The sequence below is a fragment of the Melopsittacus undulatus genome, chromosome 8, assembly GCF_012275295.1.
Source record: "Melopsittacus undulatus isolate bMelUnd1 chromosome 8, bMelUnd1.mat.Z, whole genome shotgun sequence".
Taxonomy (NCBI): domain Eukaryota; kingdom Metazoa; phylum Chordata; class Aves; order Psittaciformes; family Psittaculidae; genus Melopsittacus; species Melopsittacus undulatus.
The window spans coordinates 4207712-4234204 of NC_047534.1; the positions used below are offsets into that span (position 1 = coordinate 4207712).

The 26493-nt window shown below is 39.7% G+C and overlaps 1 protein-coding gene across 1 annotated transcript in view; it reads right to left on the reverse strand.

The window, feature by feature from the left end:
- The window catches only part of SDK1 (sidekick cell adhesion molecule 1), a 411616-nt gene that overhangs the window by 83193 nt on the left and 301930 nt on the right, over positions 1-26493 (reverse strand). Inside the window, exons 19-24 of the mRNA XM_005145297.4 lie at positions 23642-23834; positions 20159-20257; positions 15133-15324; positions 12842-12963; positions 4629-4738; positions 2056-2206 (exon numbers count right to left, since the gene is read on the reverse strand). Of these exons, the coding sequence (XP_005145354.3) occupies positions 2056-2206; positions 4629-4738; positions 12842-12963; positions 15133-15324; positions 20159-20257; positions 23642-23834 (867 nt within the window). The remainder of the gene's footprint in view (positions 1-2055; positions 2207-4628; positions 4739-12841; positions 12964-15132; positions 15325-20158; positions 20258-23641; positions 23835-26493) is intronic.

Here is a 26493-nt window from a genome sequence, read left to right on the forward strand (position 1 = left end):
TGATCTCTAAACTTCTGTTGCTTGAAATTCTCTTTTTAATTTTTTTCTTATTTTTACCAAACACATATGCCATTTGCAGTGGGTGTAGCAACAGAGATGATATTAATACAATGTATTTCAGAGCTTTGTGATTAATTATGGAAATGAATGATAAATTGCTGAAGCATGTGACAAATTCATTTATCGTAGAGTTTTTACTGATTCTCTGCCTACTCATTTATCAGCAGAGATTTCTTCTGGTATTCTAAACTCCCCAAGCAATTTCAGAGATTAAAATGTGAAATAATTAGCCCACTTCATGAAGTTTAGAGTTTTTCCCCTGTTAAACTATGTGATGCCATGGATGGCTGAGATTCAGTTCTGTGTCACTGGAAAGGTTTGATACACATTAACATTTCACAGCTTAGAAGAATATCCCGCAGGTAAGCAGGGCTAGAAATGTGACCCTTATTCTTCAAGAAGGAAGGAATTCCCAGCTCCCAGGGGGGCACAGATTCACTGGAGGGTCTTGAAAAAAAAGAAGACATTAAGCACTTTCAAATACTGATATTATTAAGCATGAAAATGGTGTATGAGGTCATTTTAGCTGTGGCTATTGCTCCTCCTGAACCCTGCACAGTTTGACTCATGAAAAACAGGCTTCTAGGTAGCACAGAAAGGAAATATAATCTTAAAAATGTTTTGAAGTGTCTTAAAACAGCCTTAAGTGAACAACCTTAAGTGAATTAAGTGAATTGGGAGATATGTAGGTCTGGATAGTACCAATGTTTTAACTATGTGGGCATGTTGTTCACACAGTAAAGCCACAAGTGAGTAATATGGGTCTTATCAAATGAACTGCAACAGCTTTTCTATGGATAGCGAGGAGACACCTACGAGTTTTCGAGGTTCAGATTTAAGTAGAGTGTCCCTCTGGAAAACTGCAATTATTCCTTTCTGACAGGAGAAAAACACTCTTGTTTTTAAGCTGGATTTTCTTGACTTCCAGCCATGATGAGTTTATGCATGGAAAAGCTAACATTTGGGCAAAAGAAAACCTGTGCTTCATCAACTTCACACTACAGTAACCCCAGTGGAAAATTCTGCCTAACAGGGGAGAAGAAAAACCATTCTGGAGCAGGTTAATTGCCAAGTAAATCCCAGTGCAGCAACTCTGCAGGCAACTGAGACAGTCAAAGGGGCATAACAATATCAGCAATCACTGCAACTTCCCAATTAATTATTTCTTTCTATATTTTATCACATAACTCCACACCTTTTCATATAAATATAATGTTCCTACAGGAGTGTAATGTGCTGCCTTGGAACTGCTAGCTTAGTATCTGCAGGATGCTTGCCAATGGCTGATGTGTGCCTTTTGTTTCGTACAAACAACTGAGCCCTAGAAAACTGCAAATTGGCTCACATGTTATATTCCTGTCCCACACATTGACCCAGGCTATGTACTAGACTCTCAAAAGCCAAGGTTTTACACACAGGTATATATTCATAGACTCAGAATGGTTTGAATTGGAATAGACCTTAAAGACCATCCAGTTCCAAACCCCTGCTGTGGGCAAGGACACCTTCCACTAGAGCAGGTTGCTCCAAGCCCTGTCCAAACACAAACACTGCCAGGGATGGGACAGTCACAGCTTCTCTCGGCAGCCTGTGCCAGTGCCTCAATACCTTCATAGTGAATAGTTTCCAAATGTCTAATCTAAATCTCCCCTCTTTCAGTGTGAAACCATTTCCTCTTGTCCTGTCACTACATGCCCTTGTAAAAAAAAATCCCTCTCCAGCTTTCTTGTTGGCCCCTTTAGGTACTGGAAGAGTGTATCCCCTGATGAAGTGGCAGAATAGTGGCAGTATGCAATTCCTGTGATTAATAAAGCACTTAAGGTAAGTCTCAGATTTCTGACTATTCTGATAAGGAAATAATTTTGCTATTACTCTCCTTCAGCTGAACACAAGGAAAAGGCATTCTGGAGTACTGGCCTGACCCCTGGGGAAGTGGCCACATCACAAGCATCAGTCCCTGGCTCCCCTCTGTCCCCATTCGCCTGCCTAACTTACCACCCATCGCAGCCGGAGGCTGGTCTCGCTGGCTGTGCGCGCAGTGACGCTCCCAGGGGCCACGTCTGGTGGGGCCTGCAGTGTCTGGATGACACGGGAGGGTTGGCTCAGTGGGCTGGGGCCCACCACGTTCACCTGCCTCATCCGGAACCTGGAGCGAAGGAAAGATGCAGTGCACATTGTAACAGCTCAGTGAATGGTACCTCTCTATCTAGAATCAGGAAAAAAGATGGAAAAGTACAAATTAGGTCTTTCTAAATATTCCACAAAGGTCGTTGCGTGCTGGTCCCCTTTGTATTCAATTGCTGAATGCTTTATGGTAACTGCTTTCAGATCCTCTCAGGTATTAAAAAAAATGAAAATGAGATTAGCTGAAGGTCTATTAGAAACGTCAGTATTTGTGTGAGAAATTTATGTTAATTATACCAAGCCTGATGAGCTTATGTTAGCGGTAAGTGATTTTCTCTTGCAATGCTTGTACAATACATTCAGAAAGGTATTAAAATATCAAACTTCAGATATGCTCATTCCCTGTCAATATAAAAAATATACTAGTGATAACATTTCCCCTCAATTACTGCTTGAAAGAAGCTGATTTATCCCTGCGCTGCATTTTCAGCCTTCCTGCACAAGAAAGATTAAGTTAGTTAATATGGGTATGTGCCTTTAAAAAAATACCCTGTCTGCTTGAAACAATCTTTTCTGCAACAGAAATTCCTACTGGGTCACAAAAGATTTAGGGAAATCTTTTTGTTAGGAAGCACAAAATAATTAAGACATGCTGTACATTTCAGATACTCCCACCCATCATAAGCAATGACAGGTATCCAGCACTTGTACATACATATTTAAACTGTTCATTCTAAACACAGCAGTTTGGGACCCAATGACTGAGCTTGGGAAAAGGATGAGTTAGTCAATATCACAGTGTTTATTTATCTGCTCTGATCTCCCTAGAAAATGCATTAAAGGAAACATATCAAAAAATACTGTCTTTTATAGTTCACTTTCAAACACTGGCACCATATATAGAAAAGAAGCTGTTTGATAAAGACTTGGTCTGAGAATTCGTGCTCATGATGTATTTCCTCAGTGGACAATGATTGAAGTTGACCAGAAGACAACAAATCCATTTGGTAACAACTTTCTAGATTTCAAAATATCATATAAAATTGCTCTACATTGAAAGAAAACAAAAAAAAGCTCATAGCTGTGCATGCATGAGGGAAAAAAAAAACGCAGGCAAATTCAAGGAGCTGATTAATGATGAAAAGCATCAGAGAACTGGAAATGTGATCCCAACATAACTGGGATCACTCTAGAATTCAATGGTTACAAGACAGAAATGACATGTAGCAGTAAAATAAACCAAGAAGTTTAACAATATAAAAACCCAATCACCCTGAATGCCTCATATACTTCCTCATTATTTTTTATCCCCAAAACATTTCTCCATCACCTGCTAGATGTGCAAGTCTGGCTTATTTTGCATGGACACTGACTGCTGAATACTAGTATGACTGCACTTAACTATTCACCTCTGCCTTTTCAGCTTTAAGGATCCACCTTTATCAGAAGAAAATCTTTTCAACCTGAAGATCATTTTCTAAACCTCTGCACCAGAAATCTCTGCTCACATTCAAAAACTTTCAAAGAGTAAAATGTTTAGCTCTTGAGGATGAGGTTTAAAACCACTTCAGTGGAGAGTCTGTGAGAAATAATATTCTATGTTGCTGACAAAGGGAAGAAATTAGCGTACCAGCACTGAATTAGTTGTAAATCATATGAGCTTTACTTGGTTGCACCTAGTACTAGCTCACAACACCACACGGGCAAGCTAAAAGGCACTACAGCCAGCACAAAATGGGCAAGTTTCTAGTAAGCTGATGTAACACTTGCCACTATACCTCCTTGCACCTCCAGCCTTCACATTATTTCATGATATTTCATGAAACTATATCGTGAAAGGATTTTCCATTGGGATTAAGTCACTCAAATGCTCAAATCTTGTCTATATTAAAGCAACATATCACTTGAATTGAATCGATTTAGAAATCAACCTTGTTTAACTGGGGTGTACCCATAATGTAAATTCACTTGAATCAGATTAAGCACTGCATAAATCTATTTAGCTTAACTTGGTAAATTCTTATAAACAAAGGTTTCATCTAACTGATATTATCAAATCAAGCTAAATCAATAAAATGAGGTTTAAACCAACGTAAATATGTAATCACAAGTTTGCATAAGTTTAACCACAATTGATTTGTCACTGACTGATGTTACACTGGTGTGTAACCCCTTAGATAAAGGAAGCCACAGGATATCAGTTATCCATAAAAGGATTTCACTGTGCACTTGGATTTCCTTTTAAAGTTATTAAATATATTGTATGTAAATTGCAATTAACAATATCAGGCAAGTAATTTTAAGTATAAACTATGAAAATGGCAAAGCTTTTCCCTTTTGTTTAGAATATAAACCACAACCAGATGTTTCTGATTAGGAAAGCTGTTCCATGCTGCTATTTACTAATTTTTTTCATGCTGCAGCTAATTACCTGCTGTTCTTACCTGTAATGAGTGTAAGGAGTAAGGTTTGGTACCTCTAGCATCTGAGCATCAGGTTCATTCTCAACCTCACGAAGGCTCACCCACTCTTCTTCATCACCCAGTACACCAACCTATACATGGAAAGGTCAGAAGGAACACAAAGCAGAATAAATACAGATAAATGATTATATATATAACCTGTTTTAGAAGGTGTGTCATCAAAGCAGTGGAAGGACAAATGCTTTTAAAGGCATATTACCTAGTTAATAGTAATTTTTATATGACAAGGCACTAGCTATTTACAGCCAAGTTTCCTTGTACCTGTGGAGACTTCACTGGGATCCTCTGATAAGATCTATTCCAAAAAAACACTGTGAGAGCACTAATACCCTGTTCAATCTCACTGGCACAATAGAAAAGTATTGAGTAGTGATATAAGGAAATGAAAAATAGCCTTGCTAATAACTCGCAGGAACTGATGCATACTAACCAAGTCTCAATGGAGGCAAAATGCCACAGAAATGAAGATCGAGAAAGAACAAAGTCAAAGAACAAAAGTGTTTCATCCTTATCTGCTGGTCTGCACTTAGACAAGATTTTTCCATGTGCAATCCTTTGTATTAATTAATCACAACATGTTGCCCAACACAGTCCCTCAGCTATGGCAGTGTTAAAAGGGACAAAATGGCAATGAGAATTGAGAGTATTACTTTCCATACAGCTTTCTAGAGATAAAATGAAGCTGAATCGGGACTTAAAAGGAAGTCAATAAGGCATGATATGAAGATCAGAGTCTGACTCGGGACCTGGACTATGGCAGCATCAGTAAACAGGGTTGTGGAGCACACAGGAATGTGGAGGAGACAGAAGAGATGTGGTGGAGGCTGGGCTTTGGAGATTCGTAAGTGCTGAAACACAGGGGATTCTCAAAAACACTCAGCAAGAGAATTCCCTAGCACCATGTACATTTGCTCTGGTGTTTCAACTATAGTACAAAGGGCAGTACCTGTAGTGCAATTCCTTCTCCCTACTCCGGTATCCACAGTCATGGACTGAGGGACATCAGAGGGTACATAGACAGCTATTCCCTTTAGCATCTATTTACAGACTTATTATTATCCATGAAGATGCCTAATCCTTTTTCAGCCTAGTGACACTATCTGCTCCCACAGATGTGGCAAAAAATCCAGAAACTCACAATCCACTGTGTAAAGAGCTATTTCCTTTAATCTTTTTTAAACAGATCCCTTACGAGTTCTGAATACTGGTTACTGCCATAGACACTGTCAAAGCACTCAATAGCCAACATAGCCCAAGTACGTAGAATCAAAAATTAGGTTTCATTCACTTTTTTTTCCCCTTCAGGAGAAGCAGCCTGATTTATTTATAGATGTTTTAGTTCTTTGCTCACCCAGGACTCGATGTGCTACATATTTATGTTTGTGCATGGAGAAATGACACAAGGAAAATTAGGTCAAAGAAATAAGTTCTGCATTGCACTGTGAAAAGAAGCCTCTGTGATCTCCTAGCAAAGGACTGCTTTCATGAAGGGATGTGGTTGCACGGGTCTGGATAGGCCGTTCAGTCTTCTTGGTTACAAAGGACATTGCCACGCACCAAACAACATATAGAATAGATGTCAATGAATATGAGCCTTTCAAAATTCCCAGTCCCAACTGAGCTCCATAAGTTTTAGTAGGTTTGAGACAGATCTGCATGGTAAAACAGAACAGCCCTAAACTGAACCCAGTGAACAGAGAGATGACAAAGAACATTTTTCAAAACACCCTATCTGAACAAAGAAAGGAAGTGAGGGTTGATCTCAGTGAAGGAAATAGAAAACACTTTTTATTGATGGAGTTTTTGCTTAATACTTTAAAATGTCTATAGTAAATGCTTATTTTTGCAAAACTCCTTGCTTTTAACATCACCTTGAAGTGCTGCAGTAATTGTATAGCAATAATCTGCAGCGCTTTGAAGGCAGCAAATCATCTCCAGTAGCGAGGTAGCTGTCCCTTTGTATTTTAAGAACAGTAAGAGCTTATTAAGGTATTTCTTGCATAGCAAAAAATAAAAAAAAAAAAAGACAAAAAAAAAGACAAAAAAAAAAAAAGGACCACAGGTTTCAATTGTCATGCAGCAGCAGGCAGGTCATTAATACCCATTAAGAACCACATGGTTCAGACCCAGAGGCTCACAGGGCTGTGAACAATTGACATCGACTCAGTCTTGAGAGGTGTCCAAACTCACACCCCACACCTCCCCCCTGCAGCTAGACATTTAGCAGCTGGCTGCAAAGGTGCAAAGATTAAGGTTTTTTACTGATTGAGAAGCAGCAAAAGCTTCCATGTGCCCAGGACTATGGCAAACCCTCCAAAAGCTATTCCAGGAGAGAGCTTTCTGGTTGTGAATCCTCTTCCTGGTAGGAATGATGGGTGCAGCCTATTGAGGAAACGGCAGATGTCAATCAAGCCCATCACATTGGCTGTTCCCAAGCTCTGGTGGCCACTACCTGTACCGGGAGGTGGAAGACCCTGGGGTAAAGCATCAGTGCTGACAGTCCCCATTAACTTCTTTCAAACTCATTTTCTGCCAAATCATAGCGACGGAGAGGCAGCAAAATAACCACACATATAGTTCTGTGACTCAGCAAAAGACCTTAAGGAAAATATACTGGGAGCTTGCTTTAGTTAGAATAAAACCTTGTAATGTTCCCAGGATCTGGTGCCAGCATTTGGGAAACTAACTCAGTGGGCTAGATCTTATATTGAAATCAGCAGCATGTTTTAAGAGAGTGCTGATCGTGTGGGGAGGATTAAAGGGTGAATGTAGGGCAACTTGGTGAACAGCCTGGGGACTTCTGCATGACCTCTGCCTTGGACAGTCAAGCAATTCTAGGTCAATGTTACTCAAAATCAGTTTAATTTATAGCAATAATCTGGGAAATGAGTCTTAGAAAAGAACCTTCAGTGACGGACTTCTATATTTTTAACTTCCACAAGATCTATAGTAGATTCCAATTTCAGGCTCTTCAATCAAAAGGAAATTATTTCTGTTGAAACACTCTGATGTCAGATCAGAGGAAACATACCAGTTTCAAGAATCCGAGTACAAAGGGACTCCCATGGGGCAAAAAGAACTATGGGCAGTGGTAAAGATAAGAGTCCTTTGAGGGGCAAGAGAGTCCACTGTGAGCTGCTCTGCATAGAATAAAGTCAGAGTCTTCTTTCTTGGAACTGTTTTTTGGATAACACTGTACCCAGACTTCAGAAGAGGATCATGTTTGTTGAGAGATGCACATGTGTGCATTGGTTTTGGAGGCAGATGAGAACACCAACTGCTTTTCTGTTACTCTTGGCATTAAAACCCCTTAAGAAATGTACTCTGCATCTCCACAGTTCTCTGTACGATAGGGCCACAATCCCCAGGAGGCACCAGGACTGACACAATGAAAACACCTATGTCCACTGTGACACTTCATATAACTCTTCATAATGATCAGCCATCACAAGTTAGCACATATCCATTCCCATCTCTCAGGGCATTACATTCAATAAAAGGGTATATTCATTTACTGTTACAGAAATGAGGCAGTATAAAACAACCCTGGGAGTGATGGCAGAACCCTTCTCCATGCATTAACTTCTCCAAAAAGGAAAACAGTACACATTTTATAAAGTGACTCAACATTTTCTGATGGAATGCATTAGATGAGCAAAACTTAAGCTGTGTGACTTAAAAGAAACTCCAAATAATTAAAATTTGGAATGAAAAATTCATTTGCTGTGATATTTTGTAGAAGACTGTAATGCTTCCAAAATTCTGACCAGTTATGAAGTACTAACTGCAGGAAAAGAAAACACAGTGTTTCTGTGTTTTTACAGAATTACATTACCATTACAGAGGTACCCTGTGTTCTGCTATAGTTCAAGATATGTCACAGTTTTCATTTCAGAGGTCCATAACTCACAATCTGAAGCTACTTCGGGAGAAATCTGGTTCACAGGGTGTCAGCCTGGGTGCCATTTTTTAACTTACAAAATCATTAAATCGATTCAGCCATTTTTGATTTAAAGATTGGTGAAGGCATAAAATTGTCAAGAGTTTCAGACACTTTACTTACCAGCTCCAAAATAAAACAAGACACATCAAGAGATATCACCTTGTACAATGGATGAAGCTTGTCTGGGTCACTGACTTAACCCACAAAACCGAATCAATTAATGGTTAAAGTTACATCTTTCCCAATGCACACCTTTACAAGCAAATACAGTGATAATACTTTAAAGGTTTTACTATGCTGAAACTCTGCTTCTGCTCACCATGATATACATACAAAACCTCCCTAAAAACAGCAGAAATGCTTTAAGCAAAACCACTCCATATTAGTGCATATACTCATGGCTTTATGACTTGCAATACATCTTCCTAAGCAGCCTTCAGCCATTCCACAGGTCACCTGCTGTAGTATTAATCATCAAAAACCACACCAAACTCAGAAGTTAGCCCAGCTTTTCTAATCAGCCACTGGAAAGGCCCAAGCTGTGGACTGAGTACCCACCAAGGGGCACTCATGATGATGTCATTTATGCACTTCTCCTGACAAAACCCCAGGAAAAATCCAGTGAGCAAAGAATAAGCTGAAACTGGATTGCAGCAGACAGAGACTACAAACATGAAACCACATGAACAGCAGCAGGGATTCATAGTCATGCTTGGCTGAAAATTGCCAGAAAAAATATCAGCAATATATAGTCTAACTGCATCTGAGAGTACAAGATGATTGGAAGGATTTACTGGAATTCTTTGGGGATCAAAACATTACCCGTGAGTGTCAATGCTGTAAGACAGTTGCTGCTAGTCTCTCTGAACAAGTCTCAGCAGAACCTTCATATTACATTACACCTTCTTCTCTTTAAATTATACTGTATGTAATGGAAAAATAATGTTACAAATCTTCTTTAAATAGCATTGGTACACTTTTTTTTAGCCTTCTGGAAATCCAGTTTCCTCCACTCCTCTGAGTCTAGATTGAAAGATGGAAAAAAAACAGCCTAATGTTTAAGAAATCCCTTCAGAAGTACAAAATGCAGCTTCAATGGAACGGACACAGGATTTTTTTAAACCTCGATGCTTTGGTATCTACTAGCACTAAAATCCTAAAGACCTGATTCTCCCCTCATGCTCACTGACATAATTGAGAATTAGTTCCACAGTGGCTCCTGTGAATTTACACCCCAACACAAAAAGCAGAAGCCAAGACCAGATGTACAAAATTTCACGTCATCTACAATTCCCAGCTGTGTTTTTCATACAAATTGTGAAGTATCAGACTTCAGAAATGGCACTTAGCCAAAATCGAATACTTGAAACATTTTCTACACCTGCCCTTATCAAGGAAGCTTCATGCCAGGAATAAAGAAAAATATGTCAGTGTCAGGCTGTTTGTGTGTGTGAATATAAAATAGCTGAGATTTGTCTGTAAGGACTTGGACATTCAGAGTAAAGGGTGTATTTCCCAGTAGATATGGAAGAGAAGACAGTATATAAGAAATGTCCAATGGAAAGCTATCACCTGGCCACACAGTCAGATCCCAGATAAATTCACGGCAGTATCAGGTATTTGTTGGTCATGCTTTGTATTGAACCCACCGACAGTAGAAGTACAGTGCAGAGGGAAGAAACCTGCATGTGAGATCAATCTAGTTCTCCTCCTTCCATTAGAGATCATGCTGCACAAAGACTTAGTAAACTGCAACATACTTTTTCGCAATCAATTAGCGGTTTTCAGCTACTGTGCACCTTGTTGCAAGCTTTCAGAAAGGCTACTGGTCAAAACATTTGTGAATGGATGGAGATGTAGTGCCTGTACCTGCCTGGACAGATTATTTAGTCTCTAATTTGACTGATTAATTGTAAAGTAGAACATACAGATTACTGTTTTAATAGTTAATTTTGATCCTAACACTTGGCAATTCCACCTGTTTTAAAATCATAGTACGCAAAACCACATTTTAAGTGGTTTTTAATTTAATGCTAAGGCATGAAACACAATGCTGCTATTAAAAGCTGTACATGGGCCAGTGAATAAAAGACCCAGAAGGAAAAAACATCCTCCCTATATTTCTGTATAGAAAACATTGTGGTGGCTTGGGTATAACTACTGCCCTCCTATCTAATGTGGTCCTAACGAACAGTTATGGTTGTCTATGATAAAACAAAGGTGTTGCAACAACAGACTGCATCCAAGCAGAGATATTTAACTGCTTATAACAAACTACATGAAAGGCAAAAGTGAACACTGGGGTGTGACTTGCAGCTGTTTTGTGAAAGCTTGTGTGTCTTTGAAAGGTAGGCTGGGAAACCTGTGAAGTCCAGAAGACAGGTTCAAGGCAGCTTAGATCAATGTCATTTTTGCCCTTATCTATGCTCCCACTACCATGTTCTCATCCCCTCCCCTTATCATACACAGCCTGTGTGGAGTTGAACTGTCTGAAACTCATTTGTTCTTGGCTGGATCAAGTCTCCTAGCAGCTCTGGGTATCATCACACCAGAACTGGCATGTGCAGAGGGCAGGAGTAAGAAAGTCATTACAAGAGTGATGAGGATGAGGAGAGGGAATGGGAGCAGAACAGCCAGAGCTCTGGTTTAGACTGGTTAAGAATGCTGTGAAATGCCACTTTAAGAGAGAGTTTGGGTGCGGCAGAAAGGGGCTGTGAGCAAAGGATTATATGCAGCTGTCATGCTGCGAACAAAATTTGCTATATCCTTAAGGAGTCACCAATTTACCTGCATATCTGAAAAGATTTTTGTTAATCATGGGAGCAAGATTACTCTTTTGCTTGCTTAATTAAATCCACTTGGAACAGCATTTCATGTTACACCAAAGCTAACGAGGTACAAGTGCAGAGAAACTTGCAGGGTAGTCGGGGTGAAAAGAACTGAGCAGGCTCCACAAAGATTTTGCTGTGCTCCTTTCCCAAATGGAGCAAAGACTCCTGGATCCAGAATCTATCAGAACCACTAAGCCCTTGATTTTTCTAGCAATGCATGAGATGATGATGAGGGTTTGTGAAGAAGATCGCCCTTTCCTCCCTGCACACCAAAACTCCTTCAACCCATATTTGTACCTGGGATGCTTCAAGAATGCAGATGAACTTAACGGGAATTATTATTGCAGTTTTAAAGCATTCATTTCACTTCAGTGGTGCTCTGAAACTCACAGAATTAACAAATTCCTAGCAACAACAATTTATCCATCACAAAAATGCTTCTCAGAATGTGCCAAACCACCATATTACAGGATTTCAGTGTTTGATTCTGTTATATGCATTGTGTATGTAAATGGTACAGAATGTACCAACTTGTTCACAACAATCTCATTACCAAGTAAAGTGATTGTATCAACATGTCGAAGTTGTGATGATGATTTAAGAAGTCCAACATTTGGTCTTAAAAACAGATTATATTATTTATAAAGATCTGTGGGTGGGAATGAAGAAGCAAAGCTCATCTGTCAGAAGAACACATGAGGAATATGTAACTCCTCCAAAGCATAATGACAGCAGAAAGAGGGATATTGTTTAAAGCTGATGAAGAATTCACCCTGTTTGTATATAGAAGCTTGGGCAGAAAACCTCAGTGTATTTCATTACAAGATAGAAAAATACACTCAGTCTCATGAATAATGGTATCTTAATTGTTCAGTGCAATTCTTCCCATACCTCTTCCTGTCTGAGGTAATAATTCCAGGTTTGCATCTGGTTTGAAAACACACCCAACAGAACCTAAACACGGGTTTCAAATCCTTTTTTAAATAAATGGATGGACTGAAGTTCTGCTGTAGGTGTTGCTTATGATGCATCTGATGTTATTCTGAACTTAAAAGCTACTTTACAAAAATCCATATGCATTATTTAAAGGATAAGGGTTTTCACACACACACACATACATATAAGTACCAAATATTTTTTTTTTGTTCTTCTGAACAAAGGTTACAGCATTCGTATGTCCCTTTTGTCACTGGCTACCACACAGACATTTCTCAGCTAAGCCTCTCAAGCTCCCCCACATTCAAACCTTTCCAGGACCCCCTGGACAACTACCACCAGGCCATTTACTGAAGAGCTTTGATCCAAAGTTAAACAAAACCTGTAATCAAACAGCAATTCACTAATTAGACCCTTGTGAACCCCTCTGAAACTTAATTAAGAGCTTTTTGTCAGGGACATACCTGGCCTTCGACTATCCACTTGGAGATGGTGGTTTTGCCATCATAGCCTGGCCGGAACTGAAGTGTGGCAGAGCGAGGGCTGATGTTGGAAATCACCAGGTTGGATGGAGCACCTGGAAGCTCTGAAGAAATACAAATGTAAATACGTGTGGAAAAGCTGTTTATCTAGGGCCCTGTAAAACAGGCTGACATTCAGTGTTTCAGTATATAAAATACCTTGGTAACAACTGCAACAGAACAAATAGTTGTGGGGTTTTTTCTTTTTGGTAGACTATTACTATATTTGGTAGACTATTACAGCATTACTCTTTCTGCTGCTCTGGGCACACACCAGATCTTTACAGATCAAATGAGAAAAGAAAGAGCCCATCTGCAGGATTACTACTACTATTTTAGAGAAGCTGCACAAGTGACAAAGCGTGGTGGCTCAGGGATGAAGGTACTTCCCAGTTCCAGATCTGCCAATCACTCACCAGGTCACCTAATTCCACTGTACTTCTGTTTCTCCAGAATCAAATGACCATAATTTTCGCTTACTTCTTAGAGTACATACAACTATGATGTATTAACAGCAGAATAAGACTCTAATTTTAGTGTAGTGCATGGAGAAGACTTTGTGATACTTATGTTAGCCTATAATAGATGCGGTTGAGAGAGCATTTCTGATGCCTGGATAAAGTAGATTTTGTTGTTTAATTTCTGTTCCAGATAAAGAGGGTGACCTTCTACAAGGAAGAATCTGTGTCCTCAATCAGATTTTTCCTTCCCAGTCAAGTTCACAGCAGTATGTACATTTTAAATATTATCTGAATTATCAAAAAAAGCAAGCCCAGCAAAGAGATTAAATATAGATTGCTTAGAATAAATTCCCAATAGTACCTGCTTTGGTAAGTAAGGAAATTACTTACCAATTATCAGTAATTATTCATAATACTGCACTATGTGCAAATGCAACAAGTAAAAAATAAGCAGCTTTTTGGCACATACTTCAAGTCTGCACAAACCAGCAGTATTTCTTGATTCTTACTTCAAGTCTGTGGGAACTACAATCAATAAACTAACCCTGACCAAGCAGGATAATTCTGTTATCTGGCTAACAACAGGGAGCATGGCATTGATCCAGTCTACAGCTTGTCACAATTACCTGTGATTAGGGAAAGGAAAGGCAAACATACTTCAAGACATACAGAAAAGTTCAAAAATATTGGAAAAGGTAAAGAGCAGGTTACCTTCAGTGATGTACAGTAATTAGTCCACTTTAGAAAATTCTACTTCTATAACCTATACATTAACTGAAACTGCCTGTTTGTGTGAATTGGCTTTCCAGTTTCCTTTCTAGACTCGTTGAGGGAGAGGGTAGAATGTTAAAACCAAAATGCAAAACAAGGCTGAGTTTAAAGGTGCCCAAATGGTAACTCAGACAGTGCAGCACAGGACAACCTCCTCCCAAATCCTTCTTGGGCCACAACTCCTTAATGTTATAAATAAGTTTTTAGTTTCTTTATACAAGTGACCTCTCATAGGCAATATGAGCTATACAGCACAGAAATGAAAAAGCCTTTCCCTTATACAAACTCTATTTCTCCCTCAAAGCAACACTTTTTCAAATGATTCAGTTACATTCTTGTGTTACTTTGTAAATGTCAAGAGATTTTTTATGGCATCCACTTTATTACTTTGTCCATTCCTTCTGCCACCCCTGTAATATTTTTTATATTTGTATTAAACAGCCTAAACTTTCTGGTAATCTCAAATTGCAAGTTTGTTCATGTAAACTTTTTCACCTGTTCCAAAAATGAAATTGGTGTAAAGAATTCAAATGCTTTATAAATAAAACCATTTTTATTATTACTGAATCAAAACAATTTGTGATATCTGGAACACAGAAATTTGAAGAATCATAGAATGGTTTGGGTTAGAAAGGACCTTAAGATCATCTGGTTCCAACCCCTTGCCATGGGCAGGGACACCTCACACCAGACTGTGCTGACGAAGGCTCTGTCCAACCTGGGCTTGAACACTGACAAGAATGGAGCATTCACAGCCTCCTTGGGCAGCTTGTTCCAGTGCCTCACCACTCTCACAGTAAAGAATTTCTTCCTTATGTCCAACTAAAATCCCAGTTTAAGTTTAAACCCATCACCCCTTGTCCTATCAGTACAGTCTCTGATGAATAGTCCCTTTCTGGCATTTTTTTAGACCCCCTTCAGATACTGGAAGGCTACTATGATGTTTCCATGCAGCTTCTCTTCTTCAGGCTGAACAGCCCTATTTTAACTTGTTTCACCAACCTGGAGGCACACCAGAAGAGATGGTGGAAGACGTAACCCATCCACTCCCTTTTGCAGTCACAGCTGCCACCTCAATGGTGTAGGTAGTGAGTGATGACAGCCCTGTGATCTTGTACTCCAGCGTGGTGTTAGGCAGCATGCGGGCAAAACGAGACTCATTCCTGCCATACACCTCCCAGGAGATCTGGTACCCTGAAAAGCAATCACAAAGAAGTCAGGGGGCTCTGAGCAGTGGTAGGCTCTAGTTTTTCTTCTAAAGCACAGTTTCACAGTAACCTAGACACCGGTAAATTCCTTCATCTGCAAGATTTGCTTGTGATCCATGCTAGTATGACTTATTTCTTATTCTACTCCATTGTGGTCACCTTTTATAAGCAGAAAACAAGGTTGAAGTAAACATTGGCTAAAATACCCAAGCATTTTTTCTAATCTTCTTATTTCCAATACACAATTGATGTAGGTACCCCATCTGGTATCAACTACCCACCAGATTACAAATGGAAGAGGACATGGAGTCTCAACAGACTGTCTCTTTTTATGATGATAAAGTGCTTGCTACGAACTGGCTAGAAAATCTGGGGATAATCTCTCTGAAGGATGGTCTCTCATTCTGTGAACTCTATGAAACAAATAGGAAGAAACACTGGAAAATACATCTTCTCACCAGCTGGAATATCTATTAAAAATCTGTATGTGCTTATAGTAGGGCTATCCCCCTTCCAGGCTACAGTAACCTTTGCTGCTGTATATCTAGAAATAGTTACAAATCTGACAATAACAATCAGGCAGAAATACTGTGGAAATCTTCTAGGAACTGAAAAACCTCTACTTCCCACTGCTTGTTCCTTGCACAAATCTTTCAGCAGGGTGAATCATTATCCCTTCTTTCAAAACCAGAGTGTAGCCCATGTATTGTCCAAAACTGACTCACCTTGACCTCCATATTATTCTTCTCTCATAACCAGGCTTTCCTTTTTGTCACTTTTACAACCATTTGCCTTCCAAGAACTTTAGAAACTTTCTACTGGCTGATTTGCTCAATTTTACCTCCAGATCTGCTTGTCCTCCTCCTGCCTAGCCCCACTTTATTCTCACTTGAACCCATTTGAACCTCACTGTGCCAGTCTCCAGAAAGACTGTCTGAAAAGTTTGTCTGATTGCAGCTTTCTTTGTGATTTGACTCAGGGGGGGAAAAGCCACAACACAGCTCTTGAATGCCTGTGAAATGGAAGTAAGTGAAAAGGACTAACAGAAAGGAACCCCACTGAGTGAACCATGCACAAGGCAAGCTGGCTAGAGAAACTCCCTACTGGGTTCCTGTTCCCATCATCTAAGGTGAGGAATTCAGCCTGGCTGGGGGGCTTGAGGTTTTTTTTAATCTTTAAAAATATCATGACAAGCTGATTAACATATACAAATTGTCATAGCAAAATAACTTATGGCATTAAACAACAAGGAAACATCATCTCAGGAACTCAAAAAGCATGGTGAGACAAATCTTTCTGTGAGTTTAAGAGATGTGAGCTGTTATCCTTCCTCTACGCTAGCTGCCATCACTGACAAGGATTCATGCTAATCTAATTTTGCATGAAAAATGGGCTCAGAGTGCTCACATAGTCACTAATTATGTTTCAGGTAGAAGGCAGAGAAACAGAGAGGTGATACTTCACTGCAACCGCTTGCCTGACTCTGCACTAGCTGGGGGAAAGGGAAAACCTCCTGAATGCTCATCTGGAACCAGTTTTAAGCAAGTGTCTGAATGGGATTTGATTAAGTCAGTAATTTACCAGTATCTCGGCGATACTGTGGCATTCTGATGCTCTCTGAAAAGCCTTGAGCATTGATTACCAGTGATCAGAGTGTATGTAGTACAGGCAAAATTATAGTCTATATGAAGTTTCTGGCAATGTTTAAGGATTCTACTTTTCTTAACAGAGAGCAAACAGAAAGGTGGAGGGTGGCTGTTCACTCTATTTGATGCTCAGTGAAGAGGCATGAAGGAGTTGCAAACAGAATTATGACCACTTTCCTACACCCTTTCTTTCAGAACCTGTGGGCAATGTGGAAGAATGAGGAGTCTGAGGAAGGTGCAGTTGTGCATCTCCCCACTTCCCAACTGACGACACAAACCGAGCAGCTGTGTCTCCAGCCAGCAGAACATCCATGTGCAGCCATGGATGGAACAGAGGCTGGGCAAGGGCTGCGATGTAGCTCATCTGTCTGCCTGGGAGCTGCGGATGACTTGGCTATGCCTGCTGTGAACACTACACATGGGCTGGCAGAGGGAATTGAGGAGTGTCACCTCAGAATAAAACAAAACAGGTTGCTCAAAGCAATAAATAACCAGAAGCAAATAAGCAGGGATTTTTTAATGCTCTCTCTATCCATTAGTTGTTTATGAACAACAGAAAGTTTCATCCACCATGCATTAGGCAATATGAAGTGATTAAAATGTCTCCTCTCATGTCTAGATAATATTTGGATATACATCAAATGCTGGCAATTATTCTTTGAACATTTTGTTTTCTCCCTTGTGACCACAGGGATGAGACCCAGCTTTCCTGCCCATTAGGTATATAGTTTCTATGTATTTATTATCTGAGAAAATATGCATCAAGAAAAATATCCTGACTTCATATGCAAATTGAAGACACAGCAAAGAGGCATCATTTACTGTTGGATATTTCAGCCCCAAATGTACAGTTAAATTCTAGTCATATAAAAAAATGCAAATAGAAAACAGATACACACAGAGCAGACACAAAGCCAAATGTAATCATGCATAGCAAAACCACAAGAAAAAATGCTGAAGGAAAAGAACAACTTCCACCATACCCCCAAGTAGCACTTAAGCCACAGTGACTGACAGATGGGCAGGACTTTAGGACATGTGGTTGGTAAAAATGTGCTCGCTGTTTTACAGATGTGAGCACTGCCAGAAATGTGCATGGGGGAGCCCACGGCCTGCACGGAGAGTGTTTCCCCTGACTTCAGTGTAAATGAGAACAGAATAGGTGCCACAGAGCCTTCCCGTATGCTTTGGCACTCCACCCTCGCCACAGGATGCTGCCTAACGGAAACTAATGACCAGCGGAGTTTCAGAAATAATTTTCTGTTGATCTGGAGTAAATTCTCTACAAGAAAGCAGTACATCCAATCACAAACTGTCCGTCTACATCCAGATCCTCATAAATCAATGTTTACCGAGAGAATGAGGAAGATACTGAAATTTATAGCCAGAGTAATGGGCAATTTCCCAGCGCAGGCAGCTGCCGGGCACTACCCTTCGTGCCTTCCTCCTCCCAGCTCTGGTGCAAGGAACAAGAATGTCCAGTAAAGGTATCAATGAGCAGAAATGATGAATAATTGCCTCCCTGAGCACTCAGGTCTCCAAGCAGCCATCTATAAACCTTTCAGGTACTCAGAGCATGAACAGTTTTGCTGTTCTTCTACCCCAAATGCAATTTGCCTCATTTAAGGATATTTCTTTTCCGTTCAAAACTTTGCTGGGCTTTTTTACTCTGGTGTTTCTTTATGAACTATAGAGCTTATTGAGTTCATTCTTTCTGAAACAATTTGCCCCAAATATAACACAGTCCATCTATGTGTTCCACCAAGTTTCAAGCCATTCTGGGAGGCAGAAGCTTGTTTCTAGCAATGCAATTCTGGAACACTAAGCATAATGCTGCTAAATTGTGCTTAATAAGGATGAGTATTACATCATCTTAGAGAGCTATGCTGGATTTAGGCACCTAAATTTAAGCACTCAGGCTTGAAGGCTTTGGCCACCTTCACTGAATCAATACTGCTCTTCTTTCAGAAGTCATTAGTTTCTGTTCTCAGGCCACTTAAATCAATGAATATTTCAGGGAGGTTACCATGGTATACAGGCATAAGGTGATCTGCATAAAGACTCCACATACACTATGGACAGCAAAAAGACACGTACAAATGGTGCATGTTACAGGTGCACAGAGAAAACACTGACAAGTGCAAGTCCGACCAAAATAATTAGACCTGTCAAAGTTAAAATGCTTCAGGAAATCAGACTGACAGAACATTTTAATGTTCGGGAGCCAGAAAGTCTGATATTTTTTTAATCGCTGAATCATATTTTGTTCTTATAAATTATATATATATATATTTTAAATGAAACATTTCAATGTCAATGTTCCCAAACCAAAATATTTTGATCCACGTGAAATGATTTTCTCCCTTCCCAAGTACGATTTTTAACTCCAGTAATTTAAAATTGGGAGCTTTTCTGTACTTCAAAACCTTGAAAGCCTTTGTTCAATGGAATGTCTATCCTGTGCAGCTCTAAGTTCCCCATCTGAAAACAATATTGTCTCTGTTGATAAGAACTAGGGTTTTTCTCAACTACTTATAGCTTCCTTTATGAAAAATAATGAAGCTGCTGATGTTGTATCTACACTGGCATGGAGTAAATAGAGAAATAGTTTGTCAAATGGCAAGCTCATCAAAGAGAAACAAGAGGTCTGAACCCTTGTGATGGTTTATACAAGATTAAGTAATGACATGCAAATTCTGTCACGCAGTCCACAGCCAGACCACTTGATCACAGATGAAGGATTCTGCTGATTTCAGGCTTGGGCTTGATTGCAAATCTTAACAATCCCAGTACAGTTTTTGCAGCTGTAAACTCGATGTAGGAACCCCCCACCCACGCAGCAAAGACCAAACACTATCTCACCAAGTTTCAGAGATGCAGTAACACAGGTGGAGGTCATGGAAGATTTACCAAGGCCAGAAACACCATGGGATGCTGATTTCCAATACGGAACTGCCAATAGTGACCACGATCATGAAGTACCAGTAATTGGACCCGTACTTTCTATAATGTGTTCTGACATTTCAGTTACCACAAAGAGGGAGCAGGAAACCAGTGCTCGCAGTAGCCAGATCTCCCTAAATGCTCTATTCCACAAACATTTTTCACTGCAATCTTACATTCCACCATACACAGACTTAAACAAAAAGAAAGCATATAGCAGCTGATACTTGCCTGTAATGATGCCATTTTTCTCCACTGGTTCTTGCCAGCTGACCTTGAGAGATGTGTCCAGAATCTCAGTAAAACTCAAATGTCCCACTGCTCCTGGCTCTGGCAATCAGAAAAGAAAATCTGTTAACAGTAGAACCCCACTTACTTTTGATCTGATTCATGTGACAAGGTTAGGGCTGAAGAAATAAAACACTGAGCCAGGGCCCAGGGAAGCCTTCTGGAAACATCTGTGAAAGCTGTAGGGAAGAGTAGAGAACACAAGGTGTTAAGAAGCACTCTGGCTACCATCACATAAATTATTTTATCCAGTCTTCATCCTAACTGTGCAGAGAACTAAAGAGAGTGGCAGCAGGAGACTTGCACACAACTTGTTCACTGCCTGTCTTCTTGAGCTAACCTAATAAGAACAATCAAGCTGGCAATCCTGCAAGTGCTTGTGTTTGCTGCTTTCCCTTAGTGATGGCATTCAGCATTTGCTCATGCCTCTGTGGTAGCTTATCTAGACTTAAGTCTATAGCAACATCACCAGCACACACCTCATCTGAAAATAGGCTTTTGCCTCTGCAAGGTCAAAGCTACGACAAAGTCACCAAGCCCCTGCTTGGATAGGTTCTGTCAAAACAACCCTAAAAAGTCCAACATAATGGCAACTGTCTTTTGGAAAATGAACACAAGTGTGTGAAACTTTTAAAGGATTTTTATGATGTAGCTTAAGAGCTCTTAAAAATTTCAGCTCCCCAGTGTGCAATGAAAGAGTATAAAATGGAATGACTGTCAAGAATATGCCATCCTGCCTCAATTTTGATCTTCAAGGAAGACATCCTGACTGATTTTTGATCCAACTGCTGTTCTCTCTTCAATCGATGTACTGGAAAAAGGAGTTTTTGTTCACTTTATATTCACCGTGCTTCTGTCATTGGATCCCTGCCCGAGTATCCTCCAGCTCCACCGACATCAGTTGGCAATTTCTCGTCTGCAATTTCATATTTTGTTTCCTCTTCAGTTTAGTCCAGTTTCTCATTCCCCTCCAGCTATGATGAAAAAAAACCCCAAGCCTGCCAGTAGGTCCTACAGCCACATTTGCAATTCTGCAATCCTAGTGAGGAAAATTTCCAAATCCATTCTGCAGTATCTAGTAGTCTAAGCATTACAGAAAGAAGTGCTGATCTGGTACTGATCTCGGGAATACCCAACAAGAGCACAGCAATTATGTGCTATTCAGGAGTATGGATCTACAGGCATGCAAACGTCATACTCAAAAAGCTTTACTCCAATTAGCTCCTGCAGTTGCAGTCCAACTTTCGTGTCATAATGAAAACCAGGTGCAGGTTACTCCAAGCCAGGACACGATGCTTCTGACTGGATGTCAGATTTTATTTGACCTACAGTTCATCAGCAAACAGATCTGTTTGCACATTTTTTTTCCTAAAGGATTGCCTAACTTTGCTATATAGACAGGAAATTATCACCTGCAAACACGAATGTCAGTCCTTTCAAATATTTTTTCCCCACCACATAAATCCTGAAGCAACTTAGATTTAACAAGTTCTCTCAAAGACACATTATACCATCCTGCACTTAACTTCTCTGTCACCAAGAAAACTGAGGAAAACAATTGTGAAGGATTAAAAAGGAAAAAACTGCTCATCTTTACTGCTGAGGCTCCTTGCAGCTTACGGCTCCATGCACCAAGAAACATTTTAAATGTCTTACAAAATACAGGTCTAGTTTTCTCTTGATTTATGTTTCATGAGGGAATTTCCTTGTACTTAAAATGGCACTTGACCCCACCCTCTCTCTGAGACACTCTCAAGGTCTTTGCTGTGCTCCTTCTCCCACTTTTCTGCAAAGCCTTTAAGGCTCATTTCTGCAGCCTTGCCTTCAGCAGAAATATTAACAGACTCTTTCCTCTTCCCAGCTGATACATTTTCACAAAATCTTAGGAGCTCGTATCTTTGGTTTCTTATTCTTCTTTACTCACTGAAATTAGACACAGGTTTCAAATCTTGTTGGAGGGAGAAAGACAGATGAACCCAAGACAGACAGTCGAATATATTTACAAACCCTCATAGTCAAAAACTTAATTTCCTTAGGAAAACAGGCAAAAAAAGTTAATACTACCAAGAGGAATGTAGTGCATGTTTCTCACAGAATCATACCTTTTCTCCATGCTTTCCCTTTAACCACGGATGAACAAGTATGAGTTCATATTCGTGGTTCACATGGATTTCTGTTAGGTAAACTGCTATCTCTGTGATCTTATAACAATCAAAGGTTTAAACCTAAAATCTGCTCTTGGGGCACAGGTGTGGCATATGGAGAAGACTAACCACAGAATGAAAATCCATGGGGAATTATTTGATTTTCTTCATGTTCTTTCAAGAATATCTCATGAAAAACTGGATTGGTACTTTGAGCCTTACTTCTGTGAATGTAATGACAATCAGAGTTTTCTTTACAGGAACATTGCCTAACCTAAAGGATGCCTATTAAGGCAAAGCAGGATTTCTAAAAACAATTCCTTCATAGGTTTATTGGACTTGTTTTTTTTATTTGGATCTGTAAATGTGCAGCAGTGTTTCTGATGAACCATGACAGGAAGATACTGAAGCACTGGGACACAGTTAGCTGTGAAGGCCACTGCAATTTAGTTGTTATCTGCATCAGATGCACACTAGACTTGTTAGCTGCAAATATGTCTTGAGCAAACATTACCAAGGGGCCACAGAGGCCAAAATATTTTCTGATGCAGGGAATAATTTATATGCTGAACTATCTATTTAATTTTATTTCATCCTGACTCCAGTTTTGCAGAATGAAAGTTACTGCATTGTTATGATTCTGGTTCATTTCTACAAATAGTTGCAATATAATAAAAATACAGATATTTTCAATATATTGATTAACAGAAGAAAACAGAAGAAAATTAATTATAAACCAGTGGCTGCCCTATCCCTGGCAATGTTCAAAGACAGGCTAGATAGAGCTTTGAGTAGCCTGGTCTAGTGGAAGGTGTCCCTGACTGTCTTAGGGGGTTGGAACTAGATAAGATGGTTTTTAAGGTCCCTTCCAACCCAAATCATTCTATGAATCACTGACCTCCACAGGAAGTTCCAGTGCTCAGTTCCTAAGCAGATCACATTTATTTGGTGCCTGAACATGGATTTAAGAGCATAAGGATTCACAGACATAAACAACATGTTCTGTGTTAGCTGAACCAGACCATGAAGCTTTCAGCTTCCATCTAACGTAAAAAAATTCATCCAGATTTAATCCATAATGAAAAAACATTAAATATCATTAATTTGGTTAAAGGAACACAATTGGACAACTGGCTGAGGTCATTATGCAAAGCAACTTGACAAGAGATTGCAAACTGGTTGTGAGCCTGAAGTCAAATTTTAGGATTTAAATATTTTGGCTTTTATATCCAAGCAAACAAAATCTGAGCACTGAGATTCTTCACGAATGTTGAGTACTCACTGTCTTCAAGGGTGCGCAGGAGCTGGGGTGTGCTGCGTGGTCCATCACCAGGTGTGGTGAAACACAGAACTGATGTGTAGTAAGTAGTGTATTTCTTCAGGTTGGTGATGCAGCCACTATGAACACCATGAAAATCTGGAGCAATGGTGACTATAGTCACAGTCTCTGGAGTATCCACTGGCCATGCTAGAAGCTAGAAAATTTAAACACGGATGAGCTCTTATCAGAAGTTGTGTCTATTTGGAATCAAAGCATGCTTGGCTGCCAAACCCATCTTAATATGATTGTGAAAAAAACAAGCAATGCTGTTAAACTACTGTCAGCTCTGATGCTGAACAGATGGATAGAACACTGTTACTATGAGAACTGGAGGGATGTGTGTAATACTAGTGATGGGGGACATACAGATACCATGGAGGTACTGCAATCCTCAATTTCTGTTACTGAACAGTGCCAAAATTATAGCAAATTATTATCTGTATTACACAAGTCTTTTGGCTTTCTCTGGGCTGCTCTGACTAGCATGGACAGGCTCTGCTGCTGAAAAGAAGCTGAAGGAAGAAAAATACTTTCAGTGCTACCCTGAGATAAATACTTCCTCTTATTTTGGGATTCCTTTAAGATCCCACTAGTTAGAGGTTAGTGGGATAAGGGGAAGAATGAGGAGGGGGACACACATCCTCCTACCCCTCCTCTACCCCCATGCCCAGTGTCCTATTGACCAGCCTTGCCTAACAGACTAAGAGTATTCCAGCATTGGGTGGCTTGGGGGTATCTATACAGTGAATGATTCAAGCAGTTCTGGAACTACAGAAAGAATAGAAAATGGTTAGAAAGATGATTACTACAATTTTCAACACCTGGGTCCCAAAAGTTCAACTTCTGAAGACATTTTCATGCATTTAAAATAACATGCTTGTCAGATGTGCTCAGTCCTTCAAGGTTTCATTCATCTCTGTTGATCTTCTTGGTGATGGATAAGTTTTAGAGTGGAGTAACTTATGTGTAGGTAATTAAATGAGGGCTTAAAAATTCATTTCTGGCAAATGACTTTGAAATTTTAAAACAATTTTTGAAATTGCCTGAACAAGCTCCAGGATCTAAAGCTTGAAAGTGCTAATGAAATTTTTATTTGGTCCAAAAATCCTTATGGTGCGGCCTGTTAAAATTCTAGGCCTTACTCAGTGTCTGTGTAAATCTCGCTCCTTGCATTGATTTCAGGCTCATAAACATGAATAGATGCCTGAAATTAATGAGCCACACTTGACAGTTTTGCCAATGTCTATAGTTTCCGATAATCAGAAAGCAGTGGAAGGACTGTAAGGAGTAATTTTGTGAGGGATATTTCATATTTGCAAAGGTGCACTTTACAACTTCATGAAATGCAAATAAATCGCAAAGAAAAGATAAAAATGGAAAATGGCTGATGGGATAGTAAGTTTTATTTTCTTTTCTAAATCACCTTTGTGGATTACATTTGGCTTTAGAACTTTGGAGGACTGAACCACTCTTTTTTGAGTGTGTTTCATTGCACATTCTTTGGGAAACATGTGCAGGAAATACAGGATAACAATTCTGCCAGTTAAAGGAAAAAATGGGCTTCATCCTTAAGAAAAGGCACAGCTTTGACTGCTACAACTAATTTATAAACCAGACAAAAAACTATAGGAGTAACTGACAGACATGCTCTCACAGTCTTCGTACTGCAATTCACAACCCCTATGAGAACCAGGAATGACAAAGCTGTTGCAATTTACTACAAAGAAATCCAAAGAAAGAAAATTTTGATCATTTCAAAAGTCTTCACTGACCACTGGCAGATAAAATCATGGTTTTAATTATTTTATGCCATTACTAAAGAAACAGAAACATAAATTAGAGGCAGCTATGCAATGAGACTGGGCATCTTTAGACTGAAACCCTGTTTGAATAAAACAAAGAATCAAAATCTGAAATACGACATTTTCAAATCTGACTGGGCTCACAACGCTTGGACTTGCACCAGAAAATTACAGTGCACTGGAGACCACTAAGCCCCAAAAGTGCTGTTATTCTCCAGAGTCTGAGCAGGAGCCACGTACTACTTCTGTACTGAGGTTTCAGGATACACTCATGCACCCCTGTCAGTCACTTAGTCTTGAAAGCTGATACTGTCTCTCGGAAAAAACAGACATACACATGATCTTAAAGGTCTTTTCCAATCTAGTTGATCCTATGATTCTATACATGTACATAGTATTTCAGCAGTGGGAGTCTGGAACCATTTAATGAGAAGAAATTCGCGCAAAAATACAAAAGCTCCCATGCGTGCCTTTGTCTCAGTTTCTCCATCACTTTGAGACATGCTCAGAGAAGGATCAAGTCTTCTGAAACTTCTTAAATCCACCTACAGTCCCTCAATTCACAGCTTGTCTTCTGAACATTCTTCTCAGCCCACTCAACATTCCTGCACCTAACACCTAAACCAGCCTTCCTCCTCCCTGCTCCTAAACCGTACCTGTCCTCACTTTCCCTGCTCTGTGATTCCTACAAGATTCCTCTTTGTTCTTTCCATGAATGTTTTTAAACCCTTCATTTATTATGCCCCTACTGCTGAACCATTGAAGGAGTTTCTATTAAACAGTCCTTCCTGAGAGACAGAAATAAACCACTCCAGTTATATTCTCAGCATACACTCCACTGGTCAAAGTAGCAACAAGTGCTCTGTTAAGCACTCTCTGCTCTGCGTACTGTAATAGGTACTGCCAGTTGCCACATCAACAATGACCTGCCATGCTAACTCCATGTCATCAAGCATGATTAATACATTTTACATTCTTACACCTCCCAAATCATCACAGTGGGAAAGTTAA